Consider the following 22,301-nt stretch of genomic DNA (forward strand, 5'->3'; position numbering starts at 1 on the left):
CAAAATTACTCACATTATGCTGCTGAATAAATTCCAGCAGTTGTATTATTTCCTGACTTGTTAAAAACAGATTTGGTAACAGCATCAGTAATACTAAAGCAAACCCAGCCAAAAAGATACTCTCTGAAATCAATGAACATTCCTTTAATCTTCCTCCAAACTAGATCAAACAAAAGGGCACCAATTTTAGCTTTCAAAAAAATGTGTAAGAACCATACCACTATCTGATACAAAATAGAAAATAAAATGTAAAATAACTTAATTCTTAATTTCCAGACTTAATTAGCAATCAATCAAATGTACTTGGTCCCACTTGGAAGCGCTAAAATATTTGATGGTTTGGGTGTTACCTGCCTCCCCACACTGAAGAAAATCACCCAGACTAGACTCAGCAGCTGGAAATTAAAGAATGAAGCTATATTTACAGATTAGCACAATATGCAAGCAGATATTTACAATATATACAGCCATATGCAGAAATATATGTTTAAAAAGTAATACAGAAACACAACACCCCTCCCGGAAAACAGAGTCCCCAGGAGGGGCTCCCAACCACCCTTCCACCTCCTTTCTACCCCTCTATCTTATCCCAGACTTTACCTTACATTCAAGGTGAGTTTGGAGAATCAGCCAGGGGTGTTAGAAAGCAGACAGGTTAGTTAGGCAGCAAGTTAGAGAGAGAAGTGCATGCAGGCAGAGCTAGAGAGAGCAACTGTGTTATCTATATTAATGTTCTTGTTTTTATACATCTCAGCAAGCCTATGAGTGAAGTAGGCATCACCATTGTTTCCTTTTTACAGCCTATAATCTAATTCATCTCACTAAAATATCCCAGCTAGGCTCAAACTAGCACATTATGTCCTCATAAAAGGCTACCAGATTGGTCAAACATGACTTCCCCTTGGTAAAACCATGTTGACTGCTCCTAATGACCCTCTTGTCCTTGATATACCTTGAGACAGTGCCAAGGATAAGTTATTCCATCACCTTTCCAGGGTCGGAGGTGAGGCTGACTGGTCTATAGTTACCTGGGTTCTCCTTCTTACTGTTTATGAAGACTGGAGTGACATTTGCTTTCCTCCACTTCTCAAGCACTTCTCCTGTCCTCCATGTTTTACCAATGATGGTGGAGAATGGTCTAGCAATGACCTCTGCCAGCTCCCTCAGCACCTGTGGGTGAATCCCATCAGGACTTGTGAATTCATGGATGTCCAGGTTGCTTAATTGCTCCCTAACCCAGTCCTCACCAATCAAGGGAAACTCCTTCTTTGTCAGGGTCTGGAGGCTGGTGAGAGGTGAGATCGGGGCACTGATGAGTCGAGGCAGCAGCTTCTATGCATCAGTACAATTTTATTAGGGTAGTGCAGTGTCTTATATAGTGCTCAGAGGAGGTGTACCCAGCCAGCCTGGGGCTGGTACAAGTGGACAGTACTGATTGGCCCCAAGCCACGTGCAGGGTGCAGATAGGTTACCCTGTAGCAAAACAACCTGTGGTTCCACCCCAGGGGGCTGGCAGGGTCAGCCCCCAGCAGGTGTGCGTGGGTTGCTCACTTGACCGCAGCCTAGCTTCCTTGAGCCAGCAAGCTCAAGGACATCTCCCATCACAAGGTCTCATGTTTACAGCTCATGCCCTGCTGCGGGAGATATTCTCCCACAATACCCCCTTCTTTTTCTTTGAGCAACCCATGTCAGATCTTATATAGGCTGTGTTTGGTACAGGTGTGAATGATACAAGTGCAAATCAATAATGCTAAAGTTAAGAGAATGCATCTGTTAGAGCCTTTTTGCTAGTGGCAATAGTCTGGCAAGCTAACCACCCAAGCTCAGCTAACAATCCCAAAAGCTATTTCTGCAAGCGACAGTAAGTCATTAGTTCAAAAAAACCCAAAAGTCCAGACAAACATCACAGTCACAGGAGAGTGCAGGTGTGCCACATCTTTGTTGGTTCAGTGTGGGAATCAACGTTGCAGAGCTGCAGATGTATCAGCTGTCCAATATTTCTCCCCAGACTCCCATAGTTCTGGATTCACTCTGTAGTTCTCAGAAATCTCGATGTTCTCATCGCACTGCTTAGCTATGAGTTACGTCTGTCCATTGTGCTTTAAGAACTACTAACCTCTAAATACAGTACAAAGATATGCCTTAGATGTTGCTTTCAGGCTATTCTATTGGGCTTTTTCCCACAGTTCTTCATTTGCTTTTAGAATTTAGGGCAGTGTTTTTTATCCCTTGCAGGGCCCTTGCAAGAGACAAAAGTCACTTTGCCATCTTGTGCCAATTTGAGTGGGCTTTGGCCTTTACAAAAGGGTGCTAAACTGAATCTATTCCATAAAACCACAATCACTGAAAACTCATGAAAATACCCAAATTTGTTAACCATGATCGAAACCTTATCATCCACCCCTCACACATAGCCATCACTTCAATACTCCTTTCAAGATCTTGCCATAACTCTGCCATCTGAGCAGGATTTCTGCTCACTTTAAGAAAAGACAGGCTAATGATACTCAAGCTGGTCTCCATCTTAAAGCCTGTGAAGATAAGGGATCAAACACAAACAAATACAGAGACAAATGCAAGTGAACAAATACAGAAACAAATACAGAAACAAACACATATTGAGTGCCTAGGCTAACAAACCCATTGATCTTGTCTGCAGAATTTCTTTATACCTGCTTCCTTGTCTTTCTACCTCCTTTTTCACCCTCTTTTTTTTTTTATTGCAGTACTACCCAGATATACAGAAAAAAAACCCAAACCAGAACATCCCATGATATCCCTATATCAGAAAAAAATCCCTTAATTGTCATATTACAAACTCTTACCCTTAACTATATTATCTTAGCAGCTTAAAGATCTAGGAAATGAAGGAAAATAGGAGAAAAAAGGAAAGAAAATTCAAGAAGTGTGGTACCACAGCAAAGTCAGAATCAGAACAGAGGGGAAAAGAAGATCTTCCTAGAAATTCTGATACATTTAGTTGACGTCAATACTCATAGGTAGCAAGATACGAAAATGCGAGTCTGTCACTTTAAGAGTCAAACCACTTCGACTCCCCACAGGGGAGGGAGGCAGGGAAGGAGGGAGAGGGGGCAGGGTGCTCGTGAAGTCGGCACCATTTTCCAACTTGCAAGCCAGGACGGGAAAGGGACTCCGCTGAACTCTGCCACCGAGTGTGGGGGGGGGGGTGGGGTGGAAGGGTGGCTCGCACTCCCAGACGACTCGCTGATCGAGCCGGTCTTCAAGCCCCGTTCCCCAGAGTCTTTCTGTTCGTCCGTCTGTCTCTTTGGTGTTTTCTTTTTCTGTACACACGATCGGTGGGGGGCATGGGGGGGGGTGGGCTCTGCTGGGCTCTGCAGCTGGGGAGGGGTGTTTTATGCCAGCAGCGAGACTCGGAAAGCAGGGGGGTGGTGGTTCTAAGTTCTCTGGCATGGGCGCTCCTGCCGTTTCTGCTTGTACTCTGTGCTTTTCGTTCTTTCTTTGGCAGGGACGCAGTGGTGGGTGGGCTGCATTCCAGACGATCGAACACAGAAGGAAAGCACCGTAGTGGCTGGCAGATTTGACATGGCACTGGTGGCTGCAAGCAGCTGCTTTGCACGGCAGTCCCAAAAAACTTTTACAAGCTGAGAAACTTTCGCAGTTTGCTGCCGCCGGGCAGCTATCGGCAATCGCCATTACGGGGTGGTGGGAGTGGCTACCGGTAGCCGCCATTATGGGTGCTGGTCAGTGGCGGTTCCCGATGATGTGCGGTCGCTTATTCCGCCGAAAGTGGGGGGGGCCTCCGTTAAGCGGCAGGACTCCAAAAGCGAGAGAAGGGGGTGGGGGGGTGTTGCTGCTTTGCGGCAACAGCTGCTCCCGGAGGGGGATCCGTCTATTACGCGATCAGCTCTCCCAGGAAATGCCCATCTATATGGTCGCATCGTCATCACACAGCTGCCGCTACTGAATAATCCCTATATCTATAGGCGATTCCAAATTTCAGTAGACGCCCATATCTATGGCCACGCCCGTCTTCGCAGGAACTATCCCCTGTGGTTAGTACCGGGTTGCACGAGAGAGAAGAGAAAAAGGGAATAAGAGCAAGCTTCCCCACCAGGGGGTATGGTAGCGTCCGATCTCTTACGTTTCTGCCAGCTCCTTACGTGTGGAGGTGAAGCGATGTCTCAGCCCCTCCTCGGGGCCCCAGCGGTCCAAGGGCCGGGCTTAGAGCTCCGCTGATCGCGGCCTAGAGGCCTGCCGGTGGTCCGGAATGCAGGCCTCAGTGCCCGGCCGTGCAGCGATACGGGGGTCCAGAGGCTGGTGAGAGGCGAGATCGGGGCACTGATGAATCAAGACAGCAGCTTCTATGCATCAGTACAATTTTATTAGGGTAGTGCAGTGTCTTATATAGTGCTCAGAGGAGGTGTACCCAGCCAGCCTGGGGCTGGTACAAGTGGACAGTACCGATTGGCCCCAAGCCACGTGCAGGGTGCAGATAGGTTACCCTGTAGCAAAACAACCTGTGGTTCCACCCCAGGGGGCTGGCAGGGTCAGCCCCCAGCAGGTGTGCGTGGGTTGCTCACTTGACCGCAGCCTAGCTTCCTTGAGCCAGCAAGCTCAAGGACATCTCCCATCACAAGGTCTCATGTTTACAGCTCATGCCCCGCTGTGGGAGAAATTCTCCCACACTTCTTTATTGTAACTTCCTCTGGGGCCTCAGGGATCTGGGGTGTCCTGGAGTCCTGTACCCCTAAATGCCTCTCCTGCCCGGACTTCGGGGGGAAAGGGGAAAAGACGCCTGCTTTCCCTCCCCCCTCGCCTGCCCTGCAGCCGTTAAGGGGGGGAGGACTGCCCCGTGAAGGGGGGGACGACTGCCCTGTGAGTTCCCACGCTGGAGCCAGGCTGGGATTGGCCATGCGCTTTCACGCCTAAGGTGTGGTAACTCTGCCCTTTGTCTAGCGAAGGTTATAAATATTGGGGATCTTCCCGCCTTTGGGGTTCCCGCTTTGGAGTTTGCCTGTGCCTGGACGTATGTGTCTGCCTGAGCTCACACACTCCCCTGTGCCTGGACTGCAGAGAGACCAAGGATTCGCTTTCCTATTGACACCTTTGTGTGCCTAATGACCCTTAACGATTCACCTGCAGCCGCTGAAAGGAAGAGGAAGACAGACCGCACAAGTCAGCCTGAGTGAGTTATTTGGCTTAGCTTAATTTAGTAAGAAACCGCTATTAATTAATAGCTGAGGCCTTTTCCAACTTCTGTCTTCCAATATAGTCAGATTATTGATGGTATCCTTGTAGGTTAATTCTCATGCAACTGAATCTGCTTATTAAACTAAATTAATCTTTGTATATATAGTTGTGGGGGCGGGTTTTTGGGAAAATAAAAAATAACTATTTTTGATAAATTCCCGACTCGGCCACATATTAATTCCTGTTCTCCGCAACAGTATGGCGCAGTGTATGCAGGGTAGTTCAATCATAGAATTTCTACATGAAAAGGGATGCCCAATCACAGGACTTGATTTAATTTGGGCTCAGCAAAATTGTAAAAACCCAGAGAAAATCCTGGAGAAATTAGCTGAGCACTCAGACCCTGTGATGACTGAGTCTCCAACGGAGCATTTCTCCATTGTTCTGGGGTCAGTCGTGACCCAGACTCTGGCTGAATTTGAAAATTATGAATAAGGGATTCAGGCCTTGGAAAAGGATTTATTAGCAGAAAAAGCTAAGAGCCAAAATATTTGGGAAAACATACTGGCGCAGACAAAGAGCCTGACCGCGGCACTGACTGCCCAGATGAAAGAAAGGCTTGTAATGCCTTCAGACACTACCTCTTCAGTCTCTATATCTAAATGTGAATTGAGTGATTCACGGGAATCAGGGAGAAAAGCAGAGAATGCCCCGAGGGGCTCTTTGGGGGAAAGGAGTTCCCCGAGACCAGGCAGAAAAGACTCTGCTAGTGACTCAGAGAATTCCTCTGCACGTGCCTCTGTGCGGCAGAAAGCCTCAAAGCCACGCAGAAAGCGCAGGTTCCGACCAGACTCCCCCATGGCTAGCGGAGAAGAGAGCTCCAGTGAGGAGGGCGCCATGGTGCAGAAACACGTGCTGCCTGTAATAAGGACTCAGTCCTTGAAGGGCAGAAAAGGCGGTGCAGGGACCACCGTTATCAAAAAGCAGTTTACAGATGCCCCTGAAAGGTCCTCATGTCATGAAGGTTACAGTGTCTCACATTTTAAGCCAGAAGCATCGTAAAACCAAAACAATCTTCTAGTCCCATGAGAAGTTTCCTCCCTAGAGGAGATAAAAGGTAAACATCGGCCTTGTTTTCCAACTTTCGGCCTTGGTTCTCATGCACACTGACCACCTGCTGATGGGCCGAGCTTTGGGTGGTCCTACAGGTTGTTTTGGTAAGAACTGTCCAATTATACAGGTTAATTATAACTTTCTACCAATCTGTAATAATATCGTAAAAATTGTCAGAACTGGTGAACACACCTCTTTGGAACATTATAAAAATGGTGTGTCTGCCTGGATCGATGTTTGGACCGTACAGATCGCCTGGTTTGGTTCATATGCTACCAACCTGCCTGCGGCCAGTTCCAACTGATCAGCCTGCTCCAGCATGCTTGCCTGTTTCGGCCTGCCTGCCTGCTTTGGTCTCAAGCCCGGCGTAAGACTGCTGACGCCCGACTCTCAGAGGCCGAGGCCCTGCATGGACCCTTTCCCCTGGCCGGGGAAAAGGGACAACGCCCTAGTGGTGAACCAAAACCCTGCGAAGCTGCTGACTGTGAGTAGACTGATGAACTCTTAAATCGAAATTGAACAACTTCAAGGACTCAAAGAACTCTTTAAAGAACCATAGACTCTCTTTTATTTACCATTTTCTGAAATGTTACTCTAGCCTAATCAAAATTAATTCACGTGGGTAACTCGGTTCTCGGGAAGGGGATCTTCACATTTAGCAATAAATCACTTGGTCTCTGCAAGCCAGCCTCGCGTGTTTTCCCCATGAATTTCTCGAGAAACTGCGTTCCACGGCAAATTGGCGTAGTTGGCAGGATTAGGCAAATACAGAGTAACGGCAGAAAAGTTCATAATGGCCGAGGGAGGAGTGCCCGCGGTAATAGAGCGTACGGAAGTGCCCGCGGTAATAGAGGATACAGCAATGCTGGCAGGATTAGATCTGCTTACAAGGTTTATAGCTGTCTTTGGGCCTGCCCGTGTATGGCAAACCGTAGAGACGCTCGCCGATGTTAGGCTAGAACAAGCTTCAAATAAGTCAGCAGATGTGATTACTGCGATGTACATGGCTGTGATGGTTTGGGGGTTACCCCGCCCCCCCACACTTTGTATTTGCCCCAGCTAACTCAGACGGACCCTGGGAATATAGATGAAGCAATTTATTTACAGCTAGCAGAATTTACAAGCAGCTATTTACAATATCTACACTTATATACAATTATATACAGAAATATACAAAGGATAAACAATACAAAAACACAACTCCCCTCCCAGAAACCTGAGTCCCCGGGAGGGGCTCTCAAACCACCCCAACACCTCCCCCGGCCCTCTCAACCTTACCCCAGTTCTCAGGAAGAAAAGAGGTGCAGCCAAGAGGTTAGGGAACAAGGTTAGTAGGAGCAGGGTTAATGAGATGTGACCAGGTCTAAGGCAAAAGCAAGAGTGAGAAACAAAATGGAGAAAAAGTCTTTCTTCTTCCCAGAGTTCTCAGCGAGACTGTGAGAGAAGTTGACATCAATTGTTTTTTTATTTCACTGTCCGTTATCTAGTTCCTTTACCAAAACATTCCAGCTTGCTTCAAACTAGCACAATCCACCCCTGTCTACTTCTCTCAGAGTATCGCTGAGAATTATCCAATCTAATCTAAACCAATATTTACACTAAAACAATATATACAAGTTCAGTTCACACTTCAATCAGATGTAGGTGATTCAAAAGCTCAGAACAGGGACTCCCAGCTGATGTTGGGTTCGTGCTCACGTACTGTAGATTCTATTGTAGATTCTCTCAGTGTTGGGTGCCGATGTTACCTAGAACAGAAAACTCCTAACAGCTTGAATTTAAACTCTCTCAGCTAAGGTTAAATTTCTCTGTGGAATACACTGAATTTCACCATTCTCCTGCATTACCCAGTAGGTATGACCAGGACCTTCAGCGGAAACCACCCCTCGGACAGGTTTCCCTTCGCCCGAAGGAGAAAATACCCAAACAGTTTTCCCTAACAGATTCTTCTCATGTACAACAGGAACTTTATCACCGTCTACTGTTTGGACCAGATCTGATTGTGCAGGTCCTGCTCTGTTTACTGAACCTCTACTATTTACCAACCATGTTGCTTGTGCTAAATGTTTGTCCCAGTTTTTCAGAGTTCCACCCCCCATGGCTTTTAGGGTGGTTTTCAGCAAACCATTGTAGCGCTCAATCTTCCCTGAAGCTGGTGCATAGTAGGGTATGTGATAGATCCATTCAATACCATGCTCTTTGGCCCAGTTTTTCACAAGATTGTTCTTGAAATGAGTACCATTGTCTGACTCGATTCTCTCTGGAGTTCCATGTCTCCACAAGATCTGTCTCTCCAAACCAACAATGGTGTTACGTGCAGTTGCATGTGGAACTGGATAGGTTTCCAACCATCCAGTGCTGGCTTCTACCATCGTTAGCACATATTGCTTGCCAGAACGAGATCGAGGTAAAGTGATGTAGTCAATCTGCCAGGTTTCACCATACTTGTACTTTGACCATCTATCACCATACCATAAGGGCTTGATTCGCATAGCCTGCTTAATAGCAGCACAAATGTCACAGTCATAGATGACTTGGGTGATAGCATCCATGGACAAGTCAATTGACCTATCGCGAGCCCATCGGTATGTTCCATCTCTGCCTTGATGTCCAGATGAATCATGGGCCCACCGAGCTAAGAACAGCTCACCTCGGTGTTTCCAATCAAGGTCAATGTCAAGATCAGAGTTAGTATCAACTTGAGCAATCTTAGCAGCTTGATCTGCCTTCTGGTTGTGTTGATGTTCCTCAGTGGCTCTGCTCTTAGGCATGTGTGCGTCTACGTGCCGCACCTTCACTGGAGTTCTCTCCAGCCGTGCATCAATGTCCTGCCATAGATCAGCACACCAAATAGGCTTTCCTTTCCTCTGCCAACCATTCTTCTTCCAGTCCTTTAGCCAACCCCATAGAGCATTGGCTACCATCCACGAGTCGGTGTAGAGGTAAAGGATAGGCCAATTCTCACGTTCAGCCACATCGAGAGCAAGTTGAACAGCTTTTACCTCAGCGAACTGACTGGATTCTCCTTCTCCATCTTTCGTTTCGGTAACTCTCCTGGTTGGACTCCAAACTGCTGACTTCCATATTCGCTTGTTCCCAACAAGATGACAGGAACCATCTGTGAACAAAGCATAGCTCCTTTCCTGATCAGAGAGATCACCATAGGGAGGAGCTTTCTCAGCACGGGTTATTTTCTCCTCTGGAGGTTTGGAACAGTCTATGCCTTCCGGCCAGTTGGTGATCACCTCCACCAGACCAGGTCGGTCAAGATTACCCATTCGTGCTCGCTGGGTTATCAGAGCCATCCATTTAGACCAGGTTGCATCTGTGGCATGATGCGGTGATGAACCTTTGCCCTTGAACATCCAGTTAAGAACTGGCAGTCTAGGAGCTAAAAGCAATTGTGACTCAGTTCCAATCACTTCAGAAGCTGCTTTCACTCCCTCATAGGCTGCTAGAATCTCTTTCTCAGTTGCAGTGTAATTTGTCTCTGAACCTCTGTAACAACGTCCCCAGAAACCAAGTGGACGACCACGTGTCTCATTTGGAGCTCTCTGCCAAAGACTCCAAGTTGGACCATTGTCACTGGCAGCCGTGTACAGAATGTTTTTAATGTCCGGACCAGATCTCACAGGTCCCAGGCCCACTGCATGGACTACTTCTCGCTTGATCTGATCAAAGGCTGCTTGTTGTTCAGGTCCCCACTCGAAATTGTTTCTCTTATGAGTCACATCATGCAGAGGTTTGACAATCTGACTGAAACCAGGAATGTGTAGTCTCCAAAATCCCACCACACCAAGAAAAGAAAGTGTGTCCTTCTTACTGGTGGGAACTGCCACGGTAGAGACTTTGTTGATCACATCCTGAGGAATGTAACGGCGACCATCCTGCCTCCGCACTCCCAGAAACTGAATTTCTTTGGCAGGTCCTTTGACCTTGTCTCTCTTAATGGCAAAACCTGCTTGCAAGAGAATGTCAATGATTTTGTTACCTTTCTTGAAGACTTCCTCAGCAGTTTGGCCCCACACAATGATGTCGTCGATGTACTGGATGTGCTCTGGAGCTTTACCTTTCTCCAGTGCATTGTGGATGACTGAATGACAGAAGGTTGAGCTGTGTTTCCACCCCTGAGGCAAACGATTGAACTGATACTGGATTCCTCTCCAGGTGAATGCAAACTGAGGCCTGCACTCCTTTGCTATGGGAATAGAGAAGAAAGCATTAGCAATGTCTATGGTTGCATACCACTTAGCCTCCTTCGATTCCAGCTCGTACTGGAGTTCCAGCATGTCCGGCACAGCTGCACTCATGGGTGGCGTCACCTCGTTGAGGGCACGAAAGTCAGCTGTGAGTCTCCAGTCGCCCGTAGGTTTGCACACAGGCCAGATGGGACTGTTGAAAGGTGAATGAGCTTTCTCGATGACAGCCTGACTCTCCAATTGACGAATCAGCTGATGAATGGGCAACAAAGAGTCACTGTTAGTTCTGTACTGTCTATGATGAACAGTTTGAGTTGCAATTGGCACTTCCAGATCCTCTATGTCATGATGTCCCACAACTGCAGATTCATCAGAAAGTTCAGGTCTAACAGACAATTTCAATTTATCATCCTCAATCTCTACAGATGCTATTCCAAAAGCCCATTTGTGACCCTTAGGATCTTTGAAACAACCTTGTCTCAAAAAGTCAATTCCCAAAATGCAAGGCGCATCAGGACCAGTTACAATAGTATGTGTCTTCCACTCTTTACCAGTTAAACTGATCTCAGCCTGAATTTTAGTTAACTCTTGAGATCCACCAGTGATTCCAAAGATAGAAATGGACTCTGTCCCTTTACAATTAGATGGCAATAAAGTACACTGAGCACCTGTGTCAACTAAAGCCCTGTATTTCCGAACTCTTGAACTGCCAGGCCACCTAATGAATACATTCCAATAGATTCGATTCTCTCCACTATCCCTTTCCTCCTCCTGGCTGGAGGCAGGGCACCCCTAATGCTGAACATGGCATGTAGGGTGTACACAATGATTGGTGTTGTTGTGAGAGGAATTGCAGCTGTTGGAACAATTGCAGTTGCTCTCGGGAGCTGAAGAAGTGACAGCTGCTTTCCTGGCATTATTGCCTCTGTTTCTGCCACTCTGCAGATCCCTGACCCTCTTTGTAAGAGCTGAAGTAGGTTTACCATCCCATTTGTTCATGTTCTCCCCGTATGTGTCACGCAGAAGTATCCACAGTGACGCACGTGATTGCTGCTGTCTAGGTGGAATTTGTCTCCTCCTAGGCTGGAATTGCCTTGCAGGAGGTGGGCGTCTGTTCCTGACTGCAGAAACATGCACCCATTCAGATGATGCAGGAATGGTATCCTTTACGAGATTGGTAATGTTTTTGAGATCCTCCTTCAGTTCTTTCATGGTATCTTTAATCTCTGTGGTCATAGTTTGTATGGCAGAGACTAAACCAGAATGTGACAAGCTGTCCTCAATCTGCCTGAGCTGATCAGTGAATTCACCAACAGTGAAAGATCTTCCATTATCACTCCTTGCTAGAAACTTACTGGCCAAGATGTTAGCATAGGATGAAGGAGCAAGCTTAATAAGCTTCTTCATGAGACCTGTTCCCAAAGGAATATCATCAGGCTCATGAGTGCCATGATCTCCATAAAGCACTTCCTTCACAGCAAACTCCTTCAGAAGCTTAATTCCCTGCTCAACGGTGTTCCACTTCTTGGCAGCCCATGGCAAATCATCTCGGGAAGGATATCTCATAGCCACAGCCAACAGAAGGCGTGTCCACAAGCTAACCCTACCAAGAGGACTTGCTAGGTGTTTGTCCACTCCACTCTCCTTAGTGAGTGGTCCCAGTTGCTTGGCAGACTTGTCTCCTACTTGCAGAGCATTAGCACCAATGCCACGGCATCTCACTAGCCAGCTTAGGATTGGCTCACCTGATTCTCTTGTGTATTCCTTCCTAACTTCCCTGACCTCTCTGAGTGGATCCTTGGAGCCTTGGATGTCATCTTCCTCCTGCTCGTCCTGTTGATCTGGTGGTACTGGGCCTAAGAGAACCTTCTTCATAGCATTCCTAAACTCATTGGAACCATCCTCTCTCTTGGCAGCTAACCTCACAGTGCTCCTCTCACTTGAGTATTGTTGTCTCAGCACATCTACAAGCTCTCGCAGACTAACTATCTCCTCCTCCTCTTCTCCTTGCTGATCACCAGAGGTCCCATCTCTTACATCCTCCTGCAAACCGCTCTTTGTCTTAGCTTTTGCCTTAGCAGGTGCCAGAAGGGCCTGAACAGCAACAGACTTGGATGTATCTGCTGGAGGATTTGAATCATTAGAGGTCTGACTTGGAGGGTTTGAATTATTGGAGGTCTCACTTGGAGCTTGTGAGTTCAAATCTGCCTTGCTTTTAACAGGAGGATTTTGGTTCTGGTCTGCTGGCTGGGGGTTTGAATTGGCTGAGCTGGTGTCATTAGGATTTGGACTGACTGGGCTAGCGTTACCAGCACTAGTAGGATTGTTTGCCTGTCCTCCTGGGGCTCCTGCCAACCCTGAGGTGTTATCATTTTTGCTGGGAACATTCTGATTTTGGGTACCTGCCTGTCCTCCTGAGGCTCCTGCTGAACTCTGCCCATTATCATTATTGTTTATGTTAGTGGCAGGAACATTGGCTGTGTTCCCAGCACTTGGAGAAGGAGGGGCAGAGGCTGGCAAGGGGGAAGCCGATAACTGTGTTCCCTTGTTTTGCTGTGAAAGAGACTGCTTCTGAGACACAGAACTTTTCCTAGTTGTTACAGAACCTGGTTTTGAATTTTTCACCAATAATGCCAAAATTAATATGAATATCAAAATCATGAGGCAAATATTAAAAACTGTGAGAAGAAAAACAGTTTTACAAGAGCATGTACCTAAGCAAACAGTTGGAGTTCCTGTCTTAGGCTGAATAACTCTCATTAGAGCCATATTTAAAGCAGAATTTCCATTGATTGTCACATTATTGACCAGAGCTCCTGTAATGTCCTTGGTAATATTCTCAGAGATACTAAAACCAGCATAACCAAGAATAAAATCACCCCAGCTCCAGAACGTGTTTGAAAGCTTAACTTTAGCCTTCTTAAAAACTACATGAAGCAAGAAATAACCAATTTGATCTTTGATCCAATTGTACACAAAAAAACAGAAAACAGGCCACACAGCAATCCCCACCAAGTACAATAGCTGCTTGATTAGCTTCATCTTAATTCCCAGAGCTAATTTTCCAATCACTCAAAAATCTCTAGCCCCACGTTGGGAAAGCCAATTAAAAAATGTGATGGTTTGGGGGTTACCCCGCCCCCCCACACTTTGTATTTGCCCCAGCTAACTCAGACGGACCCTGGGAATATAGATGAAGCAATTTATTTACAGCTAGCAGAATTTACAAGCAGCTATTTACAATATATGCAGTTATATACAATTATATACAGAAATATACAAAGGATAAACAATACAAAAACACAACTCCCCTCCCAGAAACCTGAGTCCCCGGGAGGGGCTCTCAAACCACCCCAACACCTCCCCCGGCCCTCTCAACCTTACCCCAGTTCTCAGGAAGAAAAGAGGTGCAGCCAAGAGGTTAGGGAACAAGGTTAGTAGGAGCAGGGTTAATGAGATGTGACCAGGTCTAAGGCAAAAGCAAGAGTGAGAAACAAAATGGAGAAAAAGTCTTTCTTCTTCCCAGAGTTCTCAGCGAGACTGTGAGAGAAGTTGACATCAATTGTTTTTTTATTTCACTGCCCGTTATCTAGTTCCTTTACCAAAACATTCCAGCTTGCTTCAAACTAGCACAATGGCCTTTAAGGAAGTTGAAGGAATAGACATTGAGTATTTCGTGCAGTTGGCGGCATATGTGGTTCATGCTCAAAGCGAATATAATAACATTAAATATAAAATGGAAAAGATGAGAAACGAGTTAAAGGAGTTCGAGGATTATTTCCGTCGAGAGCGAAGGCACTGGGAGCAGGTGAACGAGAAAGCGAAATGGGAGATTGAGGAGTTGAAAGCTGAAGTTAAGAATTTAGGAGAGGAAAGTGTCCGGCGCGGTATGGATTTAGGAGCTGCCCAGCGTGAGATCAGGTTGCTTCAAAGCGAAAGGAATGTGGCCTTGAGAGACGCAGAGGCAGCTAGACAGGGCACAAGTTTTCGCGGTAATAGGAGAGGTGAAACTTTTGGGAGAAAGAATAGAAAGAATGTTCGCCGAGATGGCACAGTCCAGGTCTGGGTCACGTGTGAGCACTCCGCAGCCCGCGGCTCACCGCCGGGAATCAACAGCTTCCCTGGGTTTGTCGTCTTTCATCCCTATTGAAGCGGCTCAGCAGTTACAGTCGCAACCCGCGGTCCATCAGAGAGAGTCAGGAGCTTACCAGGATTTGCTGATTGCTCCTTCTCCGATCCAAACACCGCAACCTGTTCCGATTCATTCACCGCCGCCGCCGTCCCGTGCCGAAACACCAGCCTCCGGAATGTATGATTTAAGGACTCTGTTCGAAATGCCCCAGTCACGCCATCACTCGGCACGCTCTACACCCGTCTCTTCATCGCATGCATCAGATCGAAACACGCTGCCGCCAGCGCAACCGGCTTTGCTGACCAGAGTGCCGGATCAGCCGCAAACAGAGCGGTCGACCCACTCTCAGTCCATCCCGCGGCAGCCACGAGCCCCGAAGGAGCCATCTTCTCAGCAGCCATCTTATCATCAGCCACGCCCCAAACCGCCATCAGTGAGCAGCAGAGGCAGTGCGTCTGTGCAGCGCCATTCCACACCGCAGCCCGGAACCGCGTCAGTTGACAGCGATATCCAGAGGCATGAGAGCCTATTCCGTGAACCCTCTCTTCACATCTGAAATCGTCCAAACCCAACGAGGGAGCAAAACTACAAACACCAAGACTAGACCATATACGGCGTTACAGATCCGTGAGTTTAAGGAAATTTATTCCCGCATGCCTCACGAAACTATAACTGACTATGTGTGCCGGGTAGTGGAAAATGGTGCTGAAGCGATAATTTTGTCTCGTGAAGAGGTGGGGAGGAGTTGCTGGGGACCCAAAGTGTTCCTTGGGGACGGTCCTGATGGAAATCTTGCATTAAGCGCTAGAATCTTTCATTGGGCTGGTTCTTATGATCCCTCAGATAGGGATGAACCCACAACATTCTGGGTCACAAACGCTCAAGAGTTAAATGAAACAATTACTAAGATAGCATGTATGCAAGCCGTGACTCAGAGGGGGTTATTTGCAAATCCTATGGATGCCCCGATAGAGCCACATAGGCTGGGACCTCTGGTAAAGGGTTTGCCGGTTGTTCTAAAAGCTCAATGCCATAAAAGAAAAGCAAAGATTGAAGAGGTAATGTTAAAAAATGCACAGTCAGGGCAGAGCTCACTCCATCACACTACATGGAGAGAGTTGCTTAATGAGTTGTCTAGTCTGGGGAGAGCGATGGGTTATGATAAAAAGCCACCTTTACCAGCTTCTGCCTTTCAGAAGAAGCAGTCCGGAGGCAAAAGCAGCCCTGTATCACGAGGAAAGCAACGTGAAGTGCGACATGCCGAGATATCTGGGAGTCCTAAAGGGAGTCCAGAGTTGAGTCCACGATCAAGTCCCAGGGGGAGCCCTGAGCTTAATCGTCACTCCAGTTCTGGAACAACCTGGATACCAAGTCCCTATTATGGGCCGGGTGTCATCCCGATACAGGAGCAGAAGTACGGAGTAAAACCTCGTGATATATTTAAGAAAAAACAGGTGGAGAGTGATCCCATGGAGGCTGTGAGTAAAACCATGTCTGAGATGAAAAAGTTATTAGAACAGGCACTGAAAGTCCGTGACGAAGAAAGGGTAGGACAGGACCAAAAGGGGGGTTCTCCAACTACTTCTTCTAACAAGTCAGGTCGGTCTGATAAGCAGGGAGCTAGAAGCAAGTCAAAAAACTAGGGGTGGTGATGAATGATTCAGGCCACACTCATCGCTTTGTCTCTGCATGTCAATGGTCTGAGAAACCTGAGCCTTACATCATGATTCCAACAGGACCCGACAGAACTGCTGTTAAGTACCTGATAGATACAGGTGCACAAATTACAGTGATAAATGTGCAACTGGCAAAAAGCCTAAGAATCTTGCCATCTAGAAGGAGGATAAAAATAACGTGTGTTACAGGGCAACCTGAAACATGCTATTTGGCCAAAACCAAGCTGTGGTTGCCTGGGGAAAAAAGAAGTACCCAGGTAGAAGTGACTTTGGGCACCTGTCAACATAATATTCTTGGATTTGATGTTCTAGCAGGTAGAAGATGGCATCTTCCTGATGGAACATTGTGGAGCTTTGGTGCTTATGAAGTAAGGGGTAAGAAGCGAAGGTCAGCCCATACTCGTGTTCGCTTATTGCAAACCACTCCTCCATTGCCAAAGTCACACATTACTTGTGTTGCACAGTATCCATTGCCAGCCACAGCTAGGCAAGGCATCACTGAAGTGATAGCTGATCTTGAGAAAAGACAGATTATCACTAGAACTCATTCTCCTTATAATTCACCTGTTTGGCCAGTTCAAAAACCAGACGGTAGATGGAGATTAACGATAGATTTCAGGAAACTCAATAGTAACACTCTTCCTCTCACTGCAGCAGTTCCAAGTCTCTCATCCACAGTGACAGCAATTCAAGCAGCCTCTCATGCTTGGATGGCAACCCTCGACGTGAAAGACATGTTCTTCATGGTGCCATTAAGGGAAGAGGACAAACCGCAGTTTGCATTCACCTGGCAAGGTATTCAGTACACATTCAACAGTCTTCCACAAGGGTACAAACACAGCGCCACTATTGCACACAACGCGCTTGCAGCTTTGCTTGACACTGTTCAGCTTCCTAAAGAAGTTAAGGTGTACCATTACATTGATGACATCTTGGTGGGAGGGAATGACAAAGAGCAAGTTGCTGCAGTAGCTGAAAACATCCGAAAGCTGTTAACTGACAGGGGACTGACTATTCCAAAGGAAAAGTGTCAAGGCCCAAGCCAGGAAGTTAGATTCTTGGGATCCTGGTGGGTAGCAGGTGCAGTGTCTGTGCCAGACGATACCCTTCAGGAAATTGAAAAGGGCCAGATACCCCAAAACAGAAAGGAGTTGCAGCAATTGTTAGGCACGTTGGGCTACTGGAGGAAACATATCCCAGGTTTCTCTGTAATTGCTCGTCCTCTGTATGATTTGCTTAAAAAGCACAAAGTTTGGGATTGGACTCCACGACATTCTGAGAGCCTGAAAGTTCTCAAAGATGAACTGAAGGCATATCAGAAGTTGGGGCCCTTGCACCCAAAGGACGCCCTAAGGGCTGAATGGGGTTTTTCCGAGAATGCCTCATACTGTGGAATTTTCCAGAGAGGACCCAATGGTCCTAGTAGAGCACTTTTGTTTTCCTCAACAGCATTCAAAGAGGCCGAGACACGGTACTCGGAATGGGAAAAGGGACTCCTTTCCCTAACTCGGGCTGTCAAAGAGGCCGAAAAGCTTCGCACTACACAAGACATTGTAGTGCAAGGCCCATTTCCTCCGCTAAAATCGATCCTTAAAGGATCTCCTCCACCAGAAGGAATTGCCCAAAAGGCCACGGTGAGAAAGTGGTATGCCTACCTAGAGGGAATATCACAGCTCATGCCACTAAAAGAGGGACCTACAAAGGTATCCAAATTACAGCAACCCATTAACCCTGACAAGGCACTGCTTGGTCAGCCGTATAAGCCTTCTCCTATACAGGTGGCCCCAGAAATGACTGCAGACTCTGATAAGTCGGGAGTGTGGTTCACAGATGCATCCTCTTGGAGGGTGGGGTCGAAGTGGCGTTACAAAGCCGCTGCCTTGGAGATTGCTACGGGCCAAACCATCACTGAAGAGGGTGATGGCAGTGCACAGGTAGGGGAACTGCGTGCTCTTATGCTAGCAGCAGAGCATGGAGCAAGAACCATTTACACTGATTCCTACTCTACGTTCAAAGGCGCCACTGAGTGGATTTGCCAGTGGGAAGCGAATCAGTGGAAGGTTTTAAATGTGGAAATTTGGAGAGCTGATGACTGGAAAAGGCTATTAGAGATAGGCCGATCCAGATCCCTTAAGGTTGGTTGGGTTAAAGGGCATTCCAAACAGCAAACTCCAGCTGCAACCAGGAATGATCAGGCAGATTTTCTGGTGAAAATAAACATCGTTGATGATGGGAAAGATGAATGGTGGAGATTAGCTGAATGGCTACACATCAAAAGAGGTCATTCAGGGAAGGCAGACCTCTATTACGAGTGTAGATCCAGAGGATGGCCAATTTCTATGACTACCTGTGAGGAAATCATTTCAGCTTGTCCACAGTGCAAAGTCAGGCTTAAAGTCAATCGCCCCAACCTAGCACCAGCACAACATATCAGAGGAGACAAGAAATTATGGAGCACATGGCAAATTGACTATGTGGGACCATTCAAACCCTCACATGGGAAGAAATACATACTGGTGGGGGTGGAGGTGGTTTCAGGATTAGTCATGGCTACAGCAACTAGTGCTGCCACAGGAGCTCAAAGCATTGAAGCTTTGAAACAGTGGTTTAGTTTCTTGCCAATGCCAGAGTACATCCAAAGTGATAATGGATCTCACTTTACAGCGTCATCTGTACAAGACTGGGCTAAGGGTGAGGGAGTCACATGGGTATTCCACACTCCCTACTATCCTCAAGCTAATGGTATTGTAGAGAGAACAAATGCTCTGATTAAGAAACATGCCATTGTGTCCAAAGTTAACTGGGATAGACGTTTACCATATGCAGTTTTCATCGTGAATAACCGATGGGGTAACTATGGTAGTCCTAAAATAAGAGCATTTTGTCCTGACAAGCCAGTGGAGAATGTTAAACATCCACCAGATAAATCTCAACACTCGCAACAATCATTACACAAATTACAGGTGGGACAACCAGTAATGGTAAACTTGCCTTCGATTGGAGTTGTGCCTATGACCCTGTCAAAACCAAATGGGCTGTATGCATGAGAAGCAACTGATGTAAGTGGGAAAACTCATCGTATCAGTGTACGATGGATTCTCCCAGACTTCTGAAATTGCTTTTGCATATACCAGGTTTTCTTGCTTTGTAAATATTCAATAAAGCTGTGTGTTATTCAGGGGGTGGGCATATGGGATTGATCTGTTTTAGGCTGGTTTAGGTTATAGTTATGGTTATGTATTAGTTATATTAGTCATATATGTATGATGGTTAAGTGTAACTTGTTTTTCATCTTGTTTTCCGATTCCTGGCTTAATGTGAGCCAGGGGGTGGAATATGTTATGGAGGGTGGCAAAGCCCCTGAAAGGTCCCCATGTCATGAAGGTTACAGTGTCTCACATTTTAAGCCAGAAGCATCATAAAACCAAAACAATCTTCTAGTCCCATGAGAAGTTTCCTCCCTAGAGGAGATAAAAGGTAAACATCGGCCTTGTTTTCCAACTTTCGGCCTTGGTTCTCATGCACACTGACCACCTGCTGATGGGCCGAGCTTTGGGTGGTCCTACAGGTTGTTTTGGTAAGAACTGTCCAATTATACAGGTTAATTATAACTTTCTACCAATCTGTAATAATATCGTAAAAATTGTCAGAACTGGTGAACACACCTCTTTGGAACATTATTAAAATGGTGTGTCTGCCTGGATCGATGTTCGGACTGTATGGATCGTTCGGACCGTACGGATCGCCTGGTTCGGTTCATATGCTACCAACCTGCCTGCAGCCCGTTCCAACTGATCAGCCTGCTCCGGCATGCTTGCGTGTTTCGGCCTGCCTGCCTGCTTTGGTCTCAAGCCCGGCGTAAGACTGCTGACGCCCGACTCTCAGAGGCCGAGGCCCTGCATGGACCCTTTCCCCTGGCCGGGGAAAAGGGACAACGCCCTAGTGGTGCACCGAAACCCTGCGAAGCTGCTGACTGTGAGTAGACTGATGAACTCTTAAATCGAAATTGAACAACTTCAAGGACTCAAAGAACTCTTTAAAGAACCATAGACTCTCTTTTATTTACCATTTTCTGAAATGTTACTCTAGCCTAATCAAAATTAATTCACGTGGGTAACTCGGTTCTCGGGAAGGGGATCTTCACATTTAGCAATAAATCACTTGGTCTCTGCAAGCCAGCCTCGCGTGTTTTCCCCATGAATTTCTTGTGAAACTGCGTTCCACGACAACAGCTCAGTGACTTACAAGTCAAATATGCGAGAGATCCGGGGGACTCAATCGCTGACTATGTGTATCGAGTGTCCCGAGCCGGTGGGGACCAGGTCCTTCTAGACTCACAGGAAGCGGCTGGAGACTGGGGGGACGATGTGTTCCTTGACACGTGAACCCGAGGGGACACACAGCCTCACGGCCCGGATAGCTTACTGGGCAAGCAGCGTCCGCCCAGCCTACTGGGGGGAGCCGATGGAACTAAGGGTCACCAGCTCCTCTGAGCTCATCACTGCTCTCTGCAGACTTGTCTGTGTGCAGGCTATATATGATAAGGGAAATTATGATTGCCCGTTTTATGCCCCTGTGGACCCAGAGAGACTGCACCCTATTATGAACGCTGCAAATCCAAGTAATGAAGAATGTTGAGAAAATTCAACGGGTGATTGCAAAAAATGCAGAGAACGATGCCAAAGAGCATGTAATGACTTGGGCTGAACTGTTAACTGACTTAAATGCCCACGGGCTGCAGTTTGGGTTTGGGTCTCCTGAAGGAAAAGGGGCTGGGGAGAGACAGTCTTGTGCTTCTCCCCCAGAAAATTCCAGGACTCTGCACAGACAGGTCCGGCCAGTGCAGGACTGCTCCCCCAGCGGGACAGGTCCTGCAGGTTTCTCCCCGAGGGGAGGAGACCAACACAGTGACTGGAGATCCAGAGAGAAGAGCAGTTGGTATAGACAAGCCCTGACTTTAGGGGTACCAAAAACTGTCTTAAAGCAGCTGGCAGACTGGCAGCTGAAGGATTTAGTGCGGTGCCTTCAGAAATCAGCTTCAAAATCCAGAGGCAGCGCGAGAAGCCCAGGGCCAGTGGCAGCGGCATGCCCAGCAGTGGCTCCGGGAGCGGCTCACCCAGAAGCGGCAGCCCCCCCGCTGGGAACTGCAGCTTGCCCCCAGACAGAAAGGTGAACCCTTTCTCATCTCCCACACGGGAGGCAAAACACTGAATTACTGTAATAGTGGCTCAGCAGCTTTTAATGGTCAGCAGTCACGGGGAGAGCTTCAGAAGCCCCCAGAATAAAGACCTGCTGCCTAGGTGAGCCACATGGTCACTGACCACCTGCCCCAGTACAAAAGGCTAACCTATAGGGGTAGTGGCAATGGCATGGGGTAAACCCAGAGGCTTATATGCCTGGGAAGCCCTAGATGCAAATGGAAAAGGCCACTGGATCAGTGCACGGTTGATCGTCCCCAATTATTAATTGTCAAGCCTGGCCTTTATAGGCCAAGGCAGGTCTTGTCTCCTTACAGGTTAAGGTCGAGGCAGAGGCTATTGTTAAGCCTTGTTAAGTATTGTTAAATATTGTTGGGGCGATTAATGTGTTATATATATTGTTAATGTTGGAAAAGGCTAAGCTATATATATATTAATAGGTTACTAAATTGAAGGGGGATCACCTATCACTCAAGTTCTTGACAAAGATGCTCATTACCACAGGGGTGGGATGTCCTGGAGTCCTGTACCCCTAAATGACTCTCCTGCCCGGACTTCGGGGGGAAAGGGGAAAAGCCGCCTGTTTTCCCTCCCCCCTCGCCTGCCCTGCAGCCGTGAAGGGGGGAAGGACTGCCCCGTGAAGGGGGGGACGACTGCCCTGTGAGTTCCCGCGCTGGAGCCAGGCTGGGATTGGCCGTGTGCTTTCACGCCTAAGGTGTGGTAACTCTGCCCTTTGTCTAGCGAAGGTTATAAATATTGGGGATCTTCCCGCCTTTGGGGTCCCTGCTTTGGAGTTTGCCTGTGCCTGGAT

The 22,301-nt window shown here is 47.3% G+C and overlaps 1 protein-coding gene across 1 annotated transcript in view; it reads right to left on the bottom strand.

Moving 5' to 3' along the window:
* Positions 1-7,797: 7,797 nt before the first annotated feature.
* LOC135192843 (AN1-type zinc finger protein 5-like) overlaps positions 7,798-22,301 on the bottom strand; it is a 129,154-nt gene continuing 114,650 nt past the window's right edge. The window contains exon 6 of the mRNA XM_064176228.1: positions 7,798-8,033. Coding sequence (XP_064032298.1) covers positions 8,011-8,033 — 23 coding nt within the window. The 3' untranslated portion in view covers positions 7,798-8,010. The remainder of the gene's footprint in view (positions 8,034-22,301) is intronic.

Source organism: Pogoniulus pusillus, chromosome W (assembly GCF_015220805.1).
Source record: "Pogoniulus pusillus isolate bPogPus1 chromosome W, bPogPus1.pri, whole genome shotgun sequence".
Taxonomy (NCBI): Eukaryota; Metazoa; Chordata; class Aves; order Piciformes; family Lybiidae; genus Pogoniulus; species Pogoniulus pusillus.